The 18,753-nt window shown below is 41.4% G+C and overlaps 1 protein-coding gene across 2 annotated transcripts in view; it reads left to right on the plus strand.

Annotated features, from left to right (window-relative positions):
- The window catches only part of siah1 (siah E3 ubiquitin protein ligase 1), a 37,545-nt gene that overhangs the window by 14,788 nt on the left and 4,004 nt on the right, over positions 1-18,753 (plus strand). Inside the window, exons 1-3 of one of the 2 annotated variants that reach the window (XM_033635560.2) lie at positions 2,167-3,764; positions 8,690-8,746; positions 16,806-16,987. In XM_033635560.2, coding sequence (XP_033491451.1) covers positions 3,506-3,764; positions 8,690-8,746; positions 16,806-16,987 — 498 coding nt within the window. In that variant the 5' untranslated portion in view covers positions 2,167-3,505. Of the gene's footprint in view, positions 1-2,166; positions 3,765-8,689; positions 8,747-16,805; positions 16,988-18,753 lie in introns of those variants that run through there. The other variant, XM_033635561.2, reaches the window with a different exon arrangement.

An 18,753-nucleotide genomic window follows, 5' to 3' on the forward strand; every position in this document is an offset into this window, starting at 1 on the left:
CAACAGAAGTAGCAGCAGCGGTCATTTCATATGGAAATGTGGACTTGTGCTTGTCTCTATTCTTGCGTGTTTTACAACCTCCCTGCCAAGGCGTGCTTCATACACCTCTAACTCACTTGTCTTGTTGTTTCTCTTGCTCCCTTAATTTCAGTTCAGTTATGCTTTATTGGCGTGACAACTTTCAGACCTTTGCATTGCCAAAGCGTGTTTAAAATGTAAATAATCAGTCTCTTCCCTCCCTCCCACTGTCTTCTCTTTTGTGAACCCCTGCCTGTAGGTGATGAAGTGTTTGGGTCTCTGGTGATGAACTGCTGCTCGGTCCAGATGGCTCATTGTTGTATCTGCTGTCCTGCCTCTTTAATAACACACTTCTGGCATTGGCTAGTGTCACTAGTGCTGTTTTATAGCTCTGTGTGTGTGTGTGTGTCACAGCAGGTTCTCTTTGTGCCCATATTTTTTGTGCTGCTGGATTTCTGACTGCATTATGCTTTCTATTGTCTGGTGATAATGTGAACAGATGTAGTGTAACGATGGCGAAGAGAACACAGTAGAGGGAGTGCAGCCTCCTGTCTTCTCTTTAAGCTGAGCAAGTCTAAAGGAGCTGTCACACTGGTAGTTTAGCCAGAATCCAGGAGCAGTTCCCCTAAATAATCTTAAAATAATCAGTGGTTGCACCCCTATGGTGGTGTATGAGCAGGGATCAGCTTTAAAGCCCAACAGGATGCCACAGTTTGTTTGTTTGCAAGTAGTGAAGGTGGGTATTTTTTCCACTTCTTCCTGGTTTCCAGTATTCCCCCTGCACTGATGCTAAATGATTAGCAATGTGGCTATATAAAAGTCTCCCTATACACAGTTAACTCACTGTCTCTACTTTTAGTAGCCAGAGTTGGGGATGACTAAGGATATATAAACTGAAAAACCCTTAGATAATTTGCATCGATAGGCATCGATGATTATCGGCCGATATTCACTCTGAATTGTTGGAAGGCAAGGAGCCGATCGGATGGCACATAACATGTGAGACCAGTCTGCCAGTTGTGACAAACTGAAGCCCACAAGGAACATTCAGTTTTACATTGATGGTTTACTGCTAACCTACATCTCGCTCACCTGCCTGTCCTGAGTGCAGACACACTGTCTCTCCTCGCTCGCCAAAAACACATACTGTACTGAATGCTTCTGTAGAGGCTGTGATACAGTTTGCTGTTTGACTACCAGTTCCTTCCAATTCACATTTCCTCAGGATTTGAGCCGTTTTGTCTCTGCAGCAAACATAGGGTTGATCACTGTTAACAGTCACATATTGTTTTTACAAGCAATGTTAGTCACAATATTGATTGACATCTACAACTTTGTACAAATATGTGTCTACAGCACTTCTTGTGTCGGCGGACAGGCTAAATGTCTTTCAGTGGCACAAAATAAAAGTCATGCACTTCAGCACTGCTGCTGGAACAAGTCCTAAGGGAAATTCTGGTGTCTCAGAGAGATGGTCCTTCTGTCAGTGGTGGTTTCAAAATGGGGAAACTGTGGTTACAAAAGTAATGCGCAAGTTGACCACTGATTGGAACAATTGTAATGCAATTTTTTTTTTCTTTTTGTTATGGAATCACCCAAAGTGCATTTTAGTGCTGTGTGTGACCAGGGGCATCGTCTCTCTTTCTGTTTGCAATAAGTTAGGTATCACACTATCTCCTGCTGACAGACAGATTCTGGCTCGCAGTGATATTTTGGTTTCACTTGTGCTTCTTTTCCTGGCAAGCTCAGTTTTGTGTAGTGTGTTGTGAGTGGGAGAGGGAGCCAGAGAGTGTGCAGGAGAGAGAGTGTGTAAAAGAAAGGAGCAAAGGAGGGGTGAACATTTTGCACAGCTAGAATAATTCTAGAAAGTAACAGTTAGCATTTTAATCATCATGAGGGATGATGATCTAAGAAAAACGTCACACTGTTTGGAACTGGAAAATGTGGCTTTTGTGCAAATCTTTAATTTTGCAAATGCCTGAACTCAGCGGTAACACGCACCACACTCCCCAAGTTTTAAGATTTTTTTCAACTAAAGTGGTGTGACGTTATTGAACGTGATACATAGACTTATTACATTGTGGCGGACAGGCAGAGGGGAAGTCAATAGAAGGATAGAATGAAAAGAACAGGCAGTGAGAAAGTGAGGTATGGTGTCAATGAGGGCAGCTGGTGGTGCAGCCTCCAGCCAGACAAGGCTGAAATCTGAGACTTGCACAACCACAGAGCCGGGCGGAGGGAGGGGGCAGAAAGAAAGAAACACAAGTGAGAGAAAGGGAGAGAATGTCCATCGAGGAGAAAGAAGGCAAAATATGCAGGCTCGAGGCAGAGCAAGCATGTGAGGAAGTGTGGGGCAGAGAAAGGAAAATGGAGAAATACTGACATGAAAGATGAAGTGTAGTAGGGCAAATAAAATTTGTAAGAATTGAGTCAATGTCTGTGTAAAAGAAAAAATGATGTGTCGTGGAGAAGAAGGGGTTATGTGTTTGGTTAGGGAGCTGCCAAGAGAGAAAGGGGAAGGGTGTGAGTGAGCATGCTCTGTTTGGACTGACATTGGATGCCGGCTTAGCTCTTCTCCGTCTTGCACAGAAACACACCCAGCAGCAGTGACACCTACCACACTCCAGGGGACTGAAAGAACATGGCTTGAATAAAAGAACACAGAGGAGAAAAAGCCAGAGGGAGAGTTACTTTGTTCGGGACTTTCCCTCCTTTTCCTCTCTTGCGAGTTACAGACCTCTCCTCTTCTACCGGGAAAGCAAGAGAGAGCGGGGCTTTGTTTTCCAATCAGTAAAGGATTATTCTTCCAGCAACTCTTAACACCATACAAGATTTGTTTTTCATGGCAACCAGCTTGTCTTTTGCCGTGGGAATTGTGCTTTTGTGCTTCAAACCTGCAAGTTTGGAAAATTAGTTTTGGAAGAGGATGTACCTTTTTAAAGCTGCAGTAGTACAGCACCAAACAGTCCCTGAAGATCTGGCACCAGGGAAAACAAAGGTGGAACTTGTAAAAGGATAATTATCCAGAGTTGGAGGCAATCTACTGTGACTATCTCATGTTTTAGTTCCTAGTGGCTGATTAGGAGGAGCCAGGGAGCGGCAGATTGACCACACACTGACATACTGCTAACACACTGCTGACTACATTTGCAAGGCTTGAGTGTAACAGAGAGCAAATCACTGAGTTTGTCTGTTTCTTTGTGCTGCCGCAAAAGCACCTAGCAACCTGCTTGGTGTTCGTTCTTTTTTGGTATTCAGTTTGGCCTGATAGGCAGGTCTGATGGATGCCTGTTTTGCTTGCTGTTCCAGTGACTGAAGAATTTTATTTTGTACTTTCCACGGACATAGACAGACACTCTGCTGTCCTCCTCTTGTCCCCTCCCCTTGAGGATTGTTATGTTTGCGGGTATTAGGCATCTCAGTTTGCCCTTGTCTGGACACAGCCCTCATTCTTTCATTCCAGCTTTCCCTGGACCCTCATGAGCTTATGCTTCCAAAGTGGGAGACCGGGAGGGAGAAATGTGATCCTCTGTTTTGCGGTGTGTTTTGGGCAGCAGCAACAGTGTGGTTTCCATGGAAAAGGCCAGAGAAATATGGCGTTGAGGGGCTGCGTGAATGCTCTACCCCTATGTCTCTGGTCCAAGTGAAATCAAAGCCAGCTAGCGTAGCACTGCAAGCTCCGCCCTGGAATTCCTTGTTCAGACTCTTCTCATGTGTAGCCACAAGGAGCGTGCACAGGACTAAAGGTGAATGAGCTTTTAAAAGTTTATGCACATGAAAGCGCACATACTTCTGGAAACATTTACACCTTTTTCTCCTCATCAGCGTAATGTGTTGTGTGCAGCTCTCCCTGCAGCTGCGGCCAAGGTGTTGTAAAATGTCGTAAATTCCTGTGCTGAGTCCAGCTGTAGCTCTGTCTGTGTCAGGTTGATGAATTGATACTTTGTGTAGAGGGAGCTTGGCTAACAAAAGTGTCCATACTGAGTGTTGTGACTGAATGTATGTTGAATAGCTTATGTCTGGGTACAGAAGACGCTTCAAGCAAGCATGCCTGTGTGCATTGTGAATTATATGTGGTGTTGTGTATGAACACTGTACAGTGTGTGTGACTGAGAAAGAGTGGGCTATGAGTTGAGAACAAAGAATGGCATGTTTGTGTTGAAGCCCAGCTTGTTTTCTGCCTCCCCCTCTGCTCGTGCTCCGTTAGTCTGTCTCCTGTCTCTTTCTCTTGTCTTCTTCCATATCCTCTTTACTGTAGCTTTATCTTTTCCCCCAGCTGTTTGCTACCCTTCCTTCCTTCTTTCCACTTGTTTCTCTCCCTTTGTGTCTCTTTCTTTTCTGTTTTATTGTCTGTATTTGTCCTTTTATGTTTTACAGTCTCAGGATCTCTGAATATTTGCCTCTTTTGCATTCAGTTTTCATCTGTCTGGCGTGCTGAAGGTATCTGAGTCTTTGTAGCGTGTGAACCAATGTGTTTGTGTTTTGTCTGAGGCAAGTTGACGCATGCTGCAGGTTAACTTAAAGTCAACCTTAAAGCATTTTGGATTAGTGCTTTGTTTAGAACTGCCATAAACTCTCCCTGGAGATCTGTCTCTGCTGTGAAAGCAAGAACTACAAATACTTTGCACGTTGAAATAAATCCACCTCCCACTTTGGGAAAAATGGGATCTTCGTTAGTGTTTGATAAGCAGAAATTTAGATGCATTAAAATCGATCTAATTTTTCCTCTAGGAAGGATAGTGTACTATGTGCTGATCCATTAGCCCAGCAATGGCTGTGTTTGCATGCACTTAGTGAACTGATTCTCCAGTTACGATTTTTATGTGGGTTTACACACATGATGTGCTCACATAAACGACATATGTGAGCACATAATATAATCATTCCTCCTGGTAACAGTGGCTATTAAGAGATTTCTTCCTAATGCACTTTCAATGTAAGTGATTGGGGACCAAATCTACAGTCCTTGTTTGAGCAAAAAATACATTCCAAAGATAATTCAAAAAAAGATAGGCTGAGATATCCAAATTAGACAAATTAAGTGCATATCTTCCAAAGATGGACATTTTTGAATCAATACCCTCCTTGTCTTTCTCTGGACAGTGTTTCTTTGTAAAGCTGCAGGGGCGAGAAAGTAACAAAAAGAGGAAATTTTGGACTAAAAGAACAGACTGGAAGATATCAATTTGATTTATCTAACTCTGCAGAACAGGACTGGTTACCATTCACATTTGAACCAGTTCTGGTAACTGGAATTCAGTACTGCTACCCAACAGTACCTTTTTTCAGTACTTTACTTTCTCCGTAATTTTTGTACAAACTGCAGGGCTGACGTGGTAGACTAAAAAGCAATTCTGTTCCTCTACTCTTTTCTAATCACACATAGAGCTAATCTCCTGTCTCTGTCTGTCTGTTTGTATGTTCTCATCAAACAGTGATAATATGCTATTATTAAAATGAAATAGAAAAGAAAATAGACCAGATGCTGACACTGTCACGGCAGATTGGCGCCGCAGCGATAGTTTTGCCTCACTGGGAAGTGACTGGCTTCCAAGCTTCAGGGCGCTTTGCGGCACTTCTGTTTCTTGCCTAAACCCAGTGTTCTCACCCAGATGTGCTATCAGGTACCAACATTTGGCATTGATGGATTTATCATGAAATGGCACTCTGTAGTGCCCATGATTCACTCACTACCCTTATAAGTAACAAAGGTTGGGACCCAATTCTACTACAGAAGCCTGTTAACTTTAGATAAAGTTGTGGATATATTTTTTTATACTATAGTTGCAAGAGAGCCTTGATAAACTGTGAACCTTTAAGATTTGCAGAAAAGTCAGTGTCCAAAGCAGTTCACATCTTGAGCAGAAAAGTCAAGACACACATTGTACAATGTAGAAGTATTCACTGACAGGCTCTTTCAAACTGTTGTATTCTGTTCTAATTCTATTGGAAAGGCATGAACAGAGGGGAAAAAGGATACGAACTACAGTCATGGGTTCTATCAATATGATTTGAGTCATGGGGAGGGTTTTAGCAGGGGTTGATAGGACGGACAGGGTATGTCAGGGAGAAGTTGGAGTACATTTTAGAGTAGTATAATATACAATACTACAAAGCAAAGTGTTTGTTTACAGTCACAGACCTGTATTTACTATTGGGATGTAATGGGAAACACTGCCTTATATAATGCTAACTTGGAATACATTAGGCCCTACTCTTGAATTACACATGTAAATATTTGAATATTTTAGTTCAAAATGGCTCTTTTTCCATGTGCTTGTGAATATTCACTCTCACATTGGATTTATTCGACTTCATGTACACATGGTGAGCTGTTGTTGCTGTGATGTGTAAAGATGTAGTAAAACTGTGCTTTAAGCCATTCTGTTTATATTGGCTTTAACGTGAATATAGCTCATGCAAAGATCCTTAAAAACACCCGACTTTGTGGTGCAGCTTGAAACACAGGAAGTTTTTGTAGCCTAGAGAGTGTTGATAACAGATGAAACAATAGAAGAGCTCGAGTAAGTGCGTTCCCAGTGCAACATCTTTGCCATGTGTTGGCAAGCAGTTTGTTTGCCATGTGTGGTGCACAAAGGAGTGAAAAATCTGCTACAGTTGGAAGAAGCCATCTACATGGCAAAGACACCTTTTAATGTTGTTAAAGTGAAAAGTCTCAACATAATCTTTTAAGGAGGGTGTTTATCATTATGTAAATCCTGTGTGCTCAAAGTGTGTAATATTTACATGGGCTCCACCTTGCATCACTGCCTCAGTCACATGATTTGACTATTTGTGTGCAATATAAACTTTGCGTGCTTGAATCTTAATATCTAAGGGAGTGTCACAGCGCTTCCTAAATGAATGCCCTGTTATCTTTTCCATTTTCCAACAACAAATTGACTGCTGAAGACATGCAGGTACATACTGTTTAGAAAATATACCTCTGCTAGGTTTGCCTGCTGTGTTGTTTTCAAACAGTTTTGTAAGTGGAGAAAAGAAACTGGCCGTCTCCTCCTGTTGATGGTTTACACACACATCGACATGTTGTATTGGACTAATTACCTTTCATGTCCGAACCCTGGTAAAAGGATCTTATACCTTGGACTATTTATGCCTTTTAATACTAGGTCCAGATTCTGAAATGTAATGTATCTTAGGGATCCAATGATTTATTGGTCGAATATCTGTATTGGCTGATACTCACCTTGTTGACATCAGTCTGTTGGCAGATGAGATAACGTTCATCAATGGAAGTGGCCGATAGTGTTCAGCTGTGTTGCATCAGTTTGGTGCAGGCTTTAAAGCGGGGCTCTAGACTTATATAGTGTCCCCTTGTTTCAAAGAGCAGGTCATCCACTGATTGGAAGATCAGAGATTCATTGCCCAGCTCCTCCAGTCCGAATGTTTAAGTATCCTTGGGCAAGATACTGAACCCGAAATTGCTCCTGATGGCTGTTCCATCAAAATGTGAGAGATATGATCGCCTTTGCCACCAGTGTCTGAATGGGTGAATGTGACATGCAGTGTAAAGGCAGTTTGAGTGATTGGAAAGACTAGAAAGGCGTACTTTAGAACAAAGATTTTGTTTCCCTGGCACAAAAGGAGGAATGAATAACCACAAAATGAACAAAAACATATGTATCAGCCCAGAATTTAACAATCTGTGCATCCTTGATACAATTGTGTTTATCACTTCAGAAGTAATCCCTGATTCTAATACAGGTATTTGAGGGGCTGTATCACAGCTGTTGGAGCAGTGTAAGGGTTTTTAACATTAAATAATGACTCTGTTTATGTTTGTTTCAGTATAGAACAGCTTCTCTGCAGCAGGTAGCAGTTTCAGTGGCTGTAGAAGTGGTAACAGGCAGTGACAGAGCATCATCAGGCTTGCAAGTGTGCTAGATCATAGTTAATTAACATTGCCATTTGAGTTGCTATTTAAATGACACTGAGGTCAGGATGATATCATCTTTGATTAATTGTAGAAGCTATTTGGTAAAAAGTGAGCGTTCTAAAAAGCCTATCAATCAACAGTGTTGGTAAACAGATGTTAGCCAGCTGTTTGGTCACTTCTGGAAACTGATGCATCAGCATGTTATCATCCCGACACAGTGATTAGGAGCCACAGACTTTAACTTTGGGGATGGAGCTTTATCTGCTTTATGAAATATGAATAAACAGTGCTGGGAAACAAGTGTGGAGCCAGCAGACAGCACAGTAGGAATCAATGATTGTAGAAGTCTAGTCTAATGTGCATTGCATTAGCAGCACAGTAAGTGGCTTAAATGCCTTGAATGAGCATTGCTTAGTCTCTGTCAAGTGCTCAGAACAGGCAGCGCCTCTCCTGTTCTCTTCTGGCCTGTTGGCACAGCAGAGATAAACAGGAGACTGTGTCATCGTGTAAATCACATCCACGTCATATGTGAACTGACTTGAGCATGTGTAATACCCACTGTCAGAAATGACAGAACCAGGCCATCACAATGTGGTAGACTAACATCTTCCTTCACTGGCCAGAGTACTGCACATTGAACTCTCTTTCTGTAGATGGTTATTGTAGGTTTACTGTTGTGGTGTAATTAGTTGGTACAATTCCAAATCAGTGTGTTTTATTTCTAGATTTGTTTCTCAAAGTCATGATTAACCTCTGTTTTTTCTCTCTTTTCAGAGGTCCCCACATTTCAAGAGAAGACGAAGGCCTTATTTGGAAATCTTATGGACGAAGGTTGGTATTTGTTTCTCTTAGTGTATTTTTCCACCCTCGTTATCTGTCTCCCTGTCCATCTGCAGTTGTATTTGATGACAATAGTTTCAGCAGCCTCTTCTGTTGACAGATTGTGTGTGTGTAGTCATAGATGTTAGTTGGATTGTTTCCTCTTTGAGGATTTGGATCTCCCAGTCTTGCTCCATTTGGGCAACATATAGCACTGTTTATTCTTTGTCCAACACAGACAGGTGTGCAACATGATGTCTCTATCTGCTTACAGCTTTTAAGTTCAGTTTTTGTTAGAACATAGTGTTTTAGCTAGGGCTGACCCCTGAAAGTTGATGGGTCGAATCATCCCTCTGTGACCACCCAAAACCTGAAATTCTTTAAATTGCCTTTTTGTGTGTGTTGTCAGTCAGTGTGCATTAAATTAGACTTCATCATACACTGATTTATTTATAGCTGCCCACCACAATATCAACTGTGGCTACTACATATTGACTATTTCAATTTGAAATAAGTAAAATCTTATTTCATCGCAGCACTGAGCACAGTGCATGATTTGCTCAGCCCCTCCACACTTGCTCTCTCTCTCTTTTCATCAGATCACAAATAAGACAAGCTAAATGAGATAAGCTAACATGCTAGCACAACCCGTGGTCGCTCCGCCTCACTTCCACCGCTTAGGGACTACTTTTTAGAGGAGAGCAGACAGCAGCTCTAAAGATGGAGTATTGAGGGTGGAGGATTTAGAGATACACTATGCGGGATTTTCCTAAGAACAATGTATGGACTCATATCAAAGTAATCGTCTCAGTCATTACTTATCACCCATGAGAAGTGTGTGGTGAGACACTGTTCACTCTGCCTGTATTCTCTAATTTTCATATGTTCTGTGTTCAGGACGCTTATGGGTGTGAACCCCCAAAACGTTAAGGTGAGGTTGAAGCTTTATAAAAAGGTAGGGACAAGCTGCCAGACCACAAGCAGCAGGCATCCAAGAGACAAAGTACAGAAAAAATGCAAATATAGAGCAGCGAACGCCACACGAGTAAATCTAGGGTTGGCTTTTACTTTGACTTTCACTGGCGAGCTTGTTTACAAACACGAACTGACAATCTAGAATAGTATACCTCTAAGAAGCTAATGAAAACTCTGGAGCCATGGTACACTGTCCCTAAGAGAGACACTGCTCCCTTTTTTGTGCGCACTATGTGCCTAACAAATAGTTTATGCACAGTCCTTTTGCCTTTCCCATTATGTTGCTCCCTCTGAACACAGAGGACTGTGTATCAAGGAGGTGGAGGGAAGGATGACACAAACAATGACTGGGCACAGAGCAGTATGTGCTCATTGTCCTCTCTCTGGTTAGCTGACTCACTCTTTCTGTCTCTCCAGCCCCTCTGAGCTCATGTTTTCACCTCCTCCTCTCACACTCTTTGTTGTACCACTTTGTTGAATGTATAATTTTGTTGTAAAGGCTCTCTGGGGAAGTATCATCCATAATGAGCCACTGGTTCTCTTCTATGTCCACGCTGTAAAAACTGAAACACAGAAGCCATCTAAACTGTAAATTCAGGCTGGAAAGCCTTTTGTAAGACACCTGCGATCAACAAAACGGCGCTGGGCCTTGCTTGCCTGTACTTTGTCTTCATCGTGGCAGTGTGACTTCTTAGCCCCCCATGTGCCAACTGAACAAGTGCTACTATGTTTATCCCCCCACTGGCTCCTTTTAGCTGGGCTTGTTGCTACTTGTTGAAGCCCTACGTGCTGCCAACTAGCTATTGTAGCTGCTGTTAGCCAGGCAGCATTTATGTCAGAGTAAATGTTTAAACCACTGAGAACATAATTCAGCATGTCCTTCTTAAAGTGGAGGAAACTTGTTTATATTGTTCTTAAAGCCATATAACCATCACCAGTTTTGCTGTTGGTGTTTTGCGTGCCCAGATCCCAAAAGTGTGTATAGCTCAGCCAATCAGAAGCAATGTGTTAATCACATCAATCACAACCGAGCTGGCTTTTTGAAGCATTGCTGTGCACCAGTGAAAATCACTGCTCTTCTGTCAGAATTCACATCATAGGTTTACATTATAATATCACCTGTAAACAGATAAAACCCTCTAAGTTGAATTAAAACAATACAGTAATTCACTCATACTGGGATTGGGTTTGGCAACATAAGTTTCTCAACTCTGCAGCTACAAAACGTTCCCCCTTTTCTGGCCTCCTGGTTGAGGTCCAGTGTTGATTTTATTTCAGAAAAGTATGTTTAGCCATACAGTAATTCTGCTGACTGAGCTGCAGTCAGAAATCTTCATGTAGTATAAAATGTAACCCACTCATTTTTTTCTAGGCTACATTCAGGTGAATACAAGGGATACATCTTCTTTTTTTGTTACAGTTAAAGGGTAAGTTCTTTATTTTTCAACCAGGACCACTTTTTCCCATGTTTTGTGTGTAATAGACTTTATAGGAACAACAGTTTTTGAAATTGGTCCAGTATTGAGCAACAGGCCTCAGCCGGCAGCTGCGAAACAGGCTGCAATGTAATCACTCAGGGCAATTATGCACCATCAATGTACATCCACTAAAACTGCTTGTCTTTTTCCCTGAAAGGGTCAGATTGCGTTATGGCAAGGATTCTACAGACATAGACCTTTTCGTTAAAAAGTAAGATCTTTTTGTTTAACTGGAAACAGTCTTGATATTGCTATCACCAAACTCACCAGACTACATTTGAATAAAGGGTAATTTTGTCATTGTAAAACACATAGCAATTTCGGGGCTGTTTCTGATTAAACAACAAGAATCTCACTCTTCAATAAAAAAGGTTGATCTCTGTAGGGATCCTTTTCATTATGCTATCAGATACTTAAATAACAATCTGAGCATCTCAGTGGCAAAAACAAGCCGTTGCAATGGGCCTACATTGATGGTACATAATTGCCCCGAGTGATTACATTGCAGCCTGTTTCGCTGCTGCTGGCTGCAGCCCTGTCACTCAATACTGGCCCAATTTCAAAAATTGTTGTCCCTATTAGTCACTTAAACACAAAAACTGAAGTTACCTTTTAAGTATTATCATGATTCCAGCCAGTCTAGATCGGCAGTTTGATATGTTTCTCCCTGACATCCACTCACTTGTCATCGTGAGTGGTCACACATATCATGATGGCACTGTGGTGTGTCACACAGATACACACAGCTGGCAGTCAGTCTCCACTCTTAATTACTAGTTGAGTTCTTATTAATGCTTGTGTAAGCAAAAGGATTTTACATTTTTCCAAATATAGCAAGTATCTATTAGAAGGATTTTCCTAACACATCACCACACATGGACATAAACAGCACATTTAAGTATGGTGTTGGTCATGTAGTCATCAGAGTTGTGGTATCAGTGTGAACCAAACGGAGGCCGTGTTGAATGTGTAAGGTTTGACATATCTTTTAATGTAACTGGGTGTGTTTTGTATTCCTTAAGTGTAATAATGAACTATGTTCAATATTTAGTTCATGTTGATGGTACAGAGAGAGAAGTTAGTGCTTCAACAAATATTGTAATTTAGGTAATAAGCTTGCTGAGAAAATGTTCAGCAAAAACTGCGAGTTCTATGTACAACCAAAAGAAAAAAACATACCATGAATTTAGAAATACTTAAGATTTACACGTGTCATAAAGCTACCCATCTGCAGGAAAATACTCTTTGCCACCAATTCTGATCATAGCATTGTCTTCCAACTGTATTTGCCAAGTTAGTGACTGCCTGTATGAAGCTATTTTGTGTTAGTTATTTCAGTCTTGAATGCTAGCTGACTGTGACCCTGGCCTTGGCCTAGCTGAATGTCCTGAGCTAATTCGGTACCACTGCTCCTAACGTTGCTGCTAGCATGCTAACCAGCTAAGAAGTTCTATTAATAGCTGCTAAGGCATTATCTCCACCACAGCAGATGTGTTTACAAGCCAGCAGACACAGTCACAGCTAGCTAATACTGTCTCTCATTAGGTCCAGTTTTTACCTCTGCAGTTGGCATGTGTGTGCATGTGCGCGCACAGAGAGGCTTTACACTGACAGATGCACTTACAAAAGCGGTCAGCCTGCTGGCAGTGCTGCCAGCTACCAAGCTAGACGTAAAAGGGAAGCTTATGCAAGTAGTGATGACGTAGATAAAAGCATCACATTTGGTATTTACGGTTATTGGGTGAATCCGAACCCTCTGGAAGAGGTCAGAAACATCAGCAGGAAATCACTTAAATTTGGAAAGGCTTCCTTGCTCGGACCCCTGGAACTGACTCCTTGGTTTATGGTGCTGTTTTCAGAAAACTGACCAGACTGTGCTTTTCAGAGATTTTTTAAATAGTTAAAGCCAATCATTAATAAAAAAAACAGTTCCAAAAAGAAAAGTAGGATTTAAATGCTGCGTTAACCACAAAGATCCTGATGCACATGGAAAGACTAACTATTATCATTCCCCGACTGCTGCAGAACTCTATTTAACACCTCAAAATTGCTAAATTAGCTGCTAGGTTAGCCAAATTGAGCAGCCATTACTAAAGCTTTGGCAGCATTTTGCTAGTGGGTGTTAATTTGCCAGCTGTTGCACTGTCTGTGTACATATTGTCGTGCTGTCTCACTACCTGATTCTCTTCTTTTGTCTTCACCTCCCACACATACTAGCCTCTCCTCTCTCCACATTTACTCCTCTCTCTTCTGGGTCTCCCTGTGCTGCATCTGTCTGTGGGCAGGGCTATAAAAAGGATGAACTATGCCAGGTAGCAGAGTAGGTGGGGACACAGGCATGCACAGTCATCCCACCCAAACCCTGAACTGCCCGGAAAAGATCTGGCATGTGAAACATACCCTTTATCCTCCTGTCCTTCCCTCCCTTTTTTATCTCCACACCCACACTGCTGTGTCCACTCTTTGCTTATTTGCACATTTTTCATTCCTTTTCTCTTCCCCTGTTATGTCCTCTTAACCCCTCCTCATTTTTCCATGTTCCTTTTAAGTTTGTAGCATTTTCTGTCCACCCCTGATATACTTGCCCTGTGTGATTCTAAAGTTTGCTGTCTCATTCTTCCTCTCACTCACCCTCCCTTCTTTGTTCATCATCTCCTCCTCCCCCTCTGCTTCCTTCGTCTCCAATAGCTCTCCTTCTGCCCCCGTTTCCCAACACACACCTATTCTCCTGCCCATCATTTATTACTCTCCTCCTCTCTACCCTCTCCTTTTCTCTGCTCCACAGGCCATCCCATACTTAACCACAAACCTGTTACCAAGGCAACTGCACAGCACGATAGGAAACAGCAGCTTCACACACCACATCTGAGTTCACTTTAGTGTCTGCTTGTTCTTTTTTTATATATATGTGACCAAGAAAGTCTGTGCTGCGCTGACTTTTTGCTGTGACAATAATAGACATGTTGAACATGGTAGGCTCAGAGACTGCCAGGCAGTGACAGAGAGGATACTGATGTGTTCTTTGCTCATTCCTCATATGGTGCTATAGAAAGATGCTATATCCCCCCTTAAAAGTACAGAAGCTCCAAATGAAATCCAAATGCCTGAAGCAACCAGTGTCTAAACTCCTAGAGGCAACAGTCACACAAATAGGGAAGTGTGGTAGAATGACTAGCCTACAGAGTTTGAGACATGTGGGTAACCACTCTGTTTTCCTCTGTAAGGCAGCAAAGCTGTATAGTATTATATGATGATTGATTTTACATTGATACACATACTGAATCCATGTGGAATGTAATCATACTGTCACCATCCACAGTTGATCACAAAGATAGGATTCTTAACTTCTTCTACTCCACCCTTCACTGTGATGGAATCCTTTTTGTCTTTTTTAGGTGGGCACAGGGGATATTTAGGGGGAGATAGCAGGTCAGCAGTATATGCCACATAGAAGTGGTATACATCATCTGAAAGCTGGAAGCCTGAAGAGTAATTTAAGATGCAGCTCAGCACTGTCACGTTTTTCTAGTCACAAATATGTAATAAAAATTGTGTTTTGGTTAGGCGCTTATTTGAATTTAGAGTGTGTAAGGGCTTAGATCATAATGGAACCCTCAGATGGCCATTTCCATGCTTACCATTTCCATTGTGCTAAATTCATGAGTTGGTTACCACCCAATAATTGATAAACATGGTCAAAAATCTCTCCCAATTCCACATTAAGACACCCAGACCGTGGGGAACACAATAAAAAAAATCCACGCTGTGATTTGGAATCAAAAACTTGAGATTTCTGTAAAAAAGAATTTCTTTTTAGTGATTGGACGGGGAGCACTTTTGTTCTGGAAACTGCTCAGAAACCCACTTATTGTCAATATACCTATGAAAACCATACATCCCCTGAATGCCCATTGTCTATTTTGTGGCTGTTGTGTTTCATGTGGCTGTTATTAACCCAGAGGTCACAATACGTAATTTTAATACAGTGATGTCTGTTAAAAAATGGTCTCAATACAATGAAATGGCTACTATGGTGTTAACATCATCACAACTGAAAAAATGGGCTCACTGAATTCACATGATCCTCAGCTTTCCAGTCATATCGATTTTATGTAATTCCAAGACAGTTTAGGAACCCCAGTATGCAGAAATATTTTAATACAATAAAAGAAAATAACACATTTGGAGTGGAGTTGAAGAGGTTAATTCTGAAATATGTGTGTGTTATTTTTGATAGCTAACATGCAATATATGACCAACAAACACTGACTTCGTGGCTCTGCTTCTATTACTGCTAGAGCTACAAAGTATGATGACTGTCAGTGATGAGGTTAGAATAGATTAGTTTAGCATCTACCTACATGACATCATGTACACTGAATAGCACAACTGGTGAAAGCATAAAAGAAGGAAGTTATTTTTCCCTCAACACAAGAGTTGTTCATTTGGGACCAAATTAAAACGATGATCCCTCATCTGATGATGAAAACTTGGAAAAACGGTTATCTGTTAATGGGTTTACCACCGAGAATATTTTTGACCAGTTGTACATGTCAATCTATACTAATTGCTATTTTCAGTTTACTGCACTGCACACCACTTATGTCTGGTGGGAGCTAGCTAGCGGCACCACTCATTCAGCAATTATCACTAGTAATGTCGTCCTGACCCAACAGGGTTGCTGTGGAAACTTTGTGCCCATCCTCCCGTTGCCCCCCAGCTTGCTCCTGTGGGTAAACCCCCTAAATTTCTTTAGCATTGTCAATTATGCTTTTACTGTTAGCTCTGTTACCACTGTCAGCACGGCTAATTGTGCTAACACAGTAAACAATGCTAAAAGGGGTTTGCAGTCAAAATGAAGCCACTTAGTCACCATGGAGAACTGGGGAGAGACCAGTTGGTGAACACAGTGTTTCCGCAGCAACATGTTCTGCCACTGGGACGGTGTTATGAGCCAAATGAGTGCTGCCACTAGCTGGCTAATGTTAGCTCCCACCCAACACAGTGCACAGTGCAGAGCAGCCAAGAAACCAGTAGAGACCGAAAGCTGGGCAGTGGGCATGTATCCACATGTTAACACGGCTGGCCAGCTGTCAGCAAAGGTAACAGAAAATAAATTAAAAGTCAAGACATTAACATCACAAAACATTCAAATGTCACCACCTCTAAATGGATAGTGCTTTGAAATGCAGCACTAAAGCTCACTGAGGCAATGGAGCACCAGACTAAGTAGAAAAGTAGAACATTAACTGGTTAGTTAATGGCTGTCGGCCTATTGAAAGCCAACCAATTGGGTTTTTTTTTAAATTTTGTATGAAATGACCAAATTTCATGTCCCATCAAACAGGCTGGTGTTGTCAGTCACAGTCTGCCTACCATCCTCTGTTTTCCCACATCTCGTATTAATCGATTGTCCCTCAGCTTTGATGTAGGGGTGTCAGAGGTATACGGCCAGGGACTCAGAGCACATAACTCATAGAGGTGCTGTAAGTAAGAAACGTCAAAGTTAGAGAAAGAGGCCGTATTTCTCTGATACAAAGACTTTTTTTTCTCTGATATAGTGCCATATAATGTGCTGAAAACTTTATCACCACCCTCTCCCTCTCTCCCTTCACCAGAAATGAGTCGCCAGACTGCCACCGCGCTGCCCACAGGAACCTCCAAGTGCCCCCCCTCCCAGCGCGTGCCCACCCTGTCAGGCACCACTGCCTCCAACAGCGACCTGGCCAGCCTGTTCGAGTGCCCTGTCTGCTTCGACTATGTCCTACCCCCTATCCTGCAGTGCCAGTCTGGACACCTGGTATGTACTGTCCGGCCTGGAATGTGACCAAAGCTGGTTGATATAAGTGTCTCACTTTCATTATATTTTAAATTAAATGTGTGGGTGTGTTGCACACAGCCTGCGAAGTAGTCAGACATTTCCTCATGGGCAAAAATAGTTATATTATTGAGCTTATTTCACCATTAAACTAGTTAGGCTTTAATAGTGTTGATTTAATAATTATAATATCATTAATAGTCATGAATAGCACAGCTTCCTATTTAGTGAAAGAAGTGTGACCATGGCTTTTTATGACCAAAATAATTGCTAAATAATTTTGGTCATAAAATAAGCTCAGTGAGAACTGACATACCACTGTTTTCAGTACCTCAGCTACCAGTGTGTTTGTACTGTGCACAGTATAAGTTGCAGAATAAGGTCAGGGGTTCAGTCAGACATTATGATAACAGCTGTTTGAAGTATTTCAGTTAAATGTAAATTCTGTCCCATTGGAGTTAGTAAATAACAACATACTGAATTGCTATATTCTTAATCTATTCATGGTCATTATTCAGTATTACCCATAGAAATCTCTTAGTGTTGCAATTGGTCATTTGAGGCTGACTGCTTATTGCAACTTTAAAATAGAGGAAGTTTTATTATTAATTTCATAATTTTTATTTATTAAGTAACCTAGGCCCCCACACAGTGATTAGAGATACACGTCTATTTCTGTCTCAATATAACTGTCTTATTGTCCTCCTTTTTTCTTGAAATATATATTTTAGCCAATATATGCCACTGTTTAAAAATATTGTTTAAAGCTAGAGTTGGTAACTAAAAGTATTTTTTTGTCATAGTTGCTGAAACTGTCGATATTCATGAGACAGTTATTCTGTGAGGAAAAAGTCATGTTTCCCTGCACCAGGTTCTGCTTCCAATGGCTTGACCATTACCATTGAATGAAAACAACCAATCAGAGTTGAGGAGTCTCTAACGCAGCTGTCAGTCATGTCAATCACTGCTATTGACTGTCAAACTGGGCAGCACTGATCAAATATGAATCAAGATTCTATTACTGCATTGCCTATTTCTCACAACAGATGTTTTCAGAAACATATTTTAATGTAGTGTTTAGCTATAAAATGAGAAAGTTTGAGACAGGCCAGTGGGCAGTGCTTAGTTTTTGACTACTGTATCTAACCCAGCCACTGGGTAACCAACTTTTCATTTTACATCTAAACAGTACACTAAAATATATTTCTGACCACAGTTCACGAGCAGTAATTGACATGATTGACAGCTGCGTTAGGTAATGCTTGGCTCTGATTGGTTATTTTTGTTCACATGTAGGTAATGCCATTGAAGCCCTACAAGGTGGCAGAGGAACATGACTCTTTCACAGACTGTCGCATGAACTACCCTCTGGATGTAGTGACAGATTCAGCAAATCTGATAAAAGTTAACCACTGCAGCTTCAAGGTTTAAAAATTATGATGTGTTTTTTAAAAACGTGAAAGGGTTCCAAGGGTAGATTCCAAAAATTTAGCCTGATAGTGTCCCAGGATGAACTGTTGGAGCCTGAATACATTATTATACAGTAATGTCCTCTGTCCTCTGTCTGAACTGCTCCACCTACTCATGATAAATACTGTTCAGCAGACAAACTGGGTTCTCAAAATAATAAAGTCATCCCTTAATATGCTTCCTGTAGCACAAGCTGCAGGTTTTAACAACTCACAATGGCTGCCAAATTAAAGTACTGATGAAACAGACTGTATTTGTAAATAAGCATCTTGACCCAG

The sequence above is a fragment of the Epinephelus lanceolatus genome, chromosome 5 (assembly GCF_041903045.1).
Source record: "Epinephelus lanceolatus isolate andai-2023 chromosome 5, ASM4190304v1, whole genome shotgun sequence".
In the NCBI taxonomy this organism is placed as follows: Eukaryota; Metazoa; Chordata; class Actinopteri; order Perciformes; family Serranidae; genus Epinephelus; species Epinephelus lanceolatus.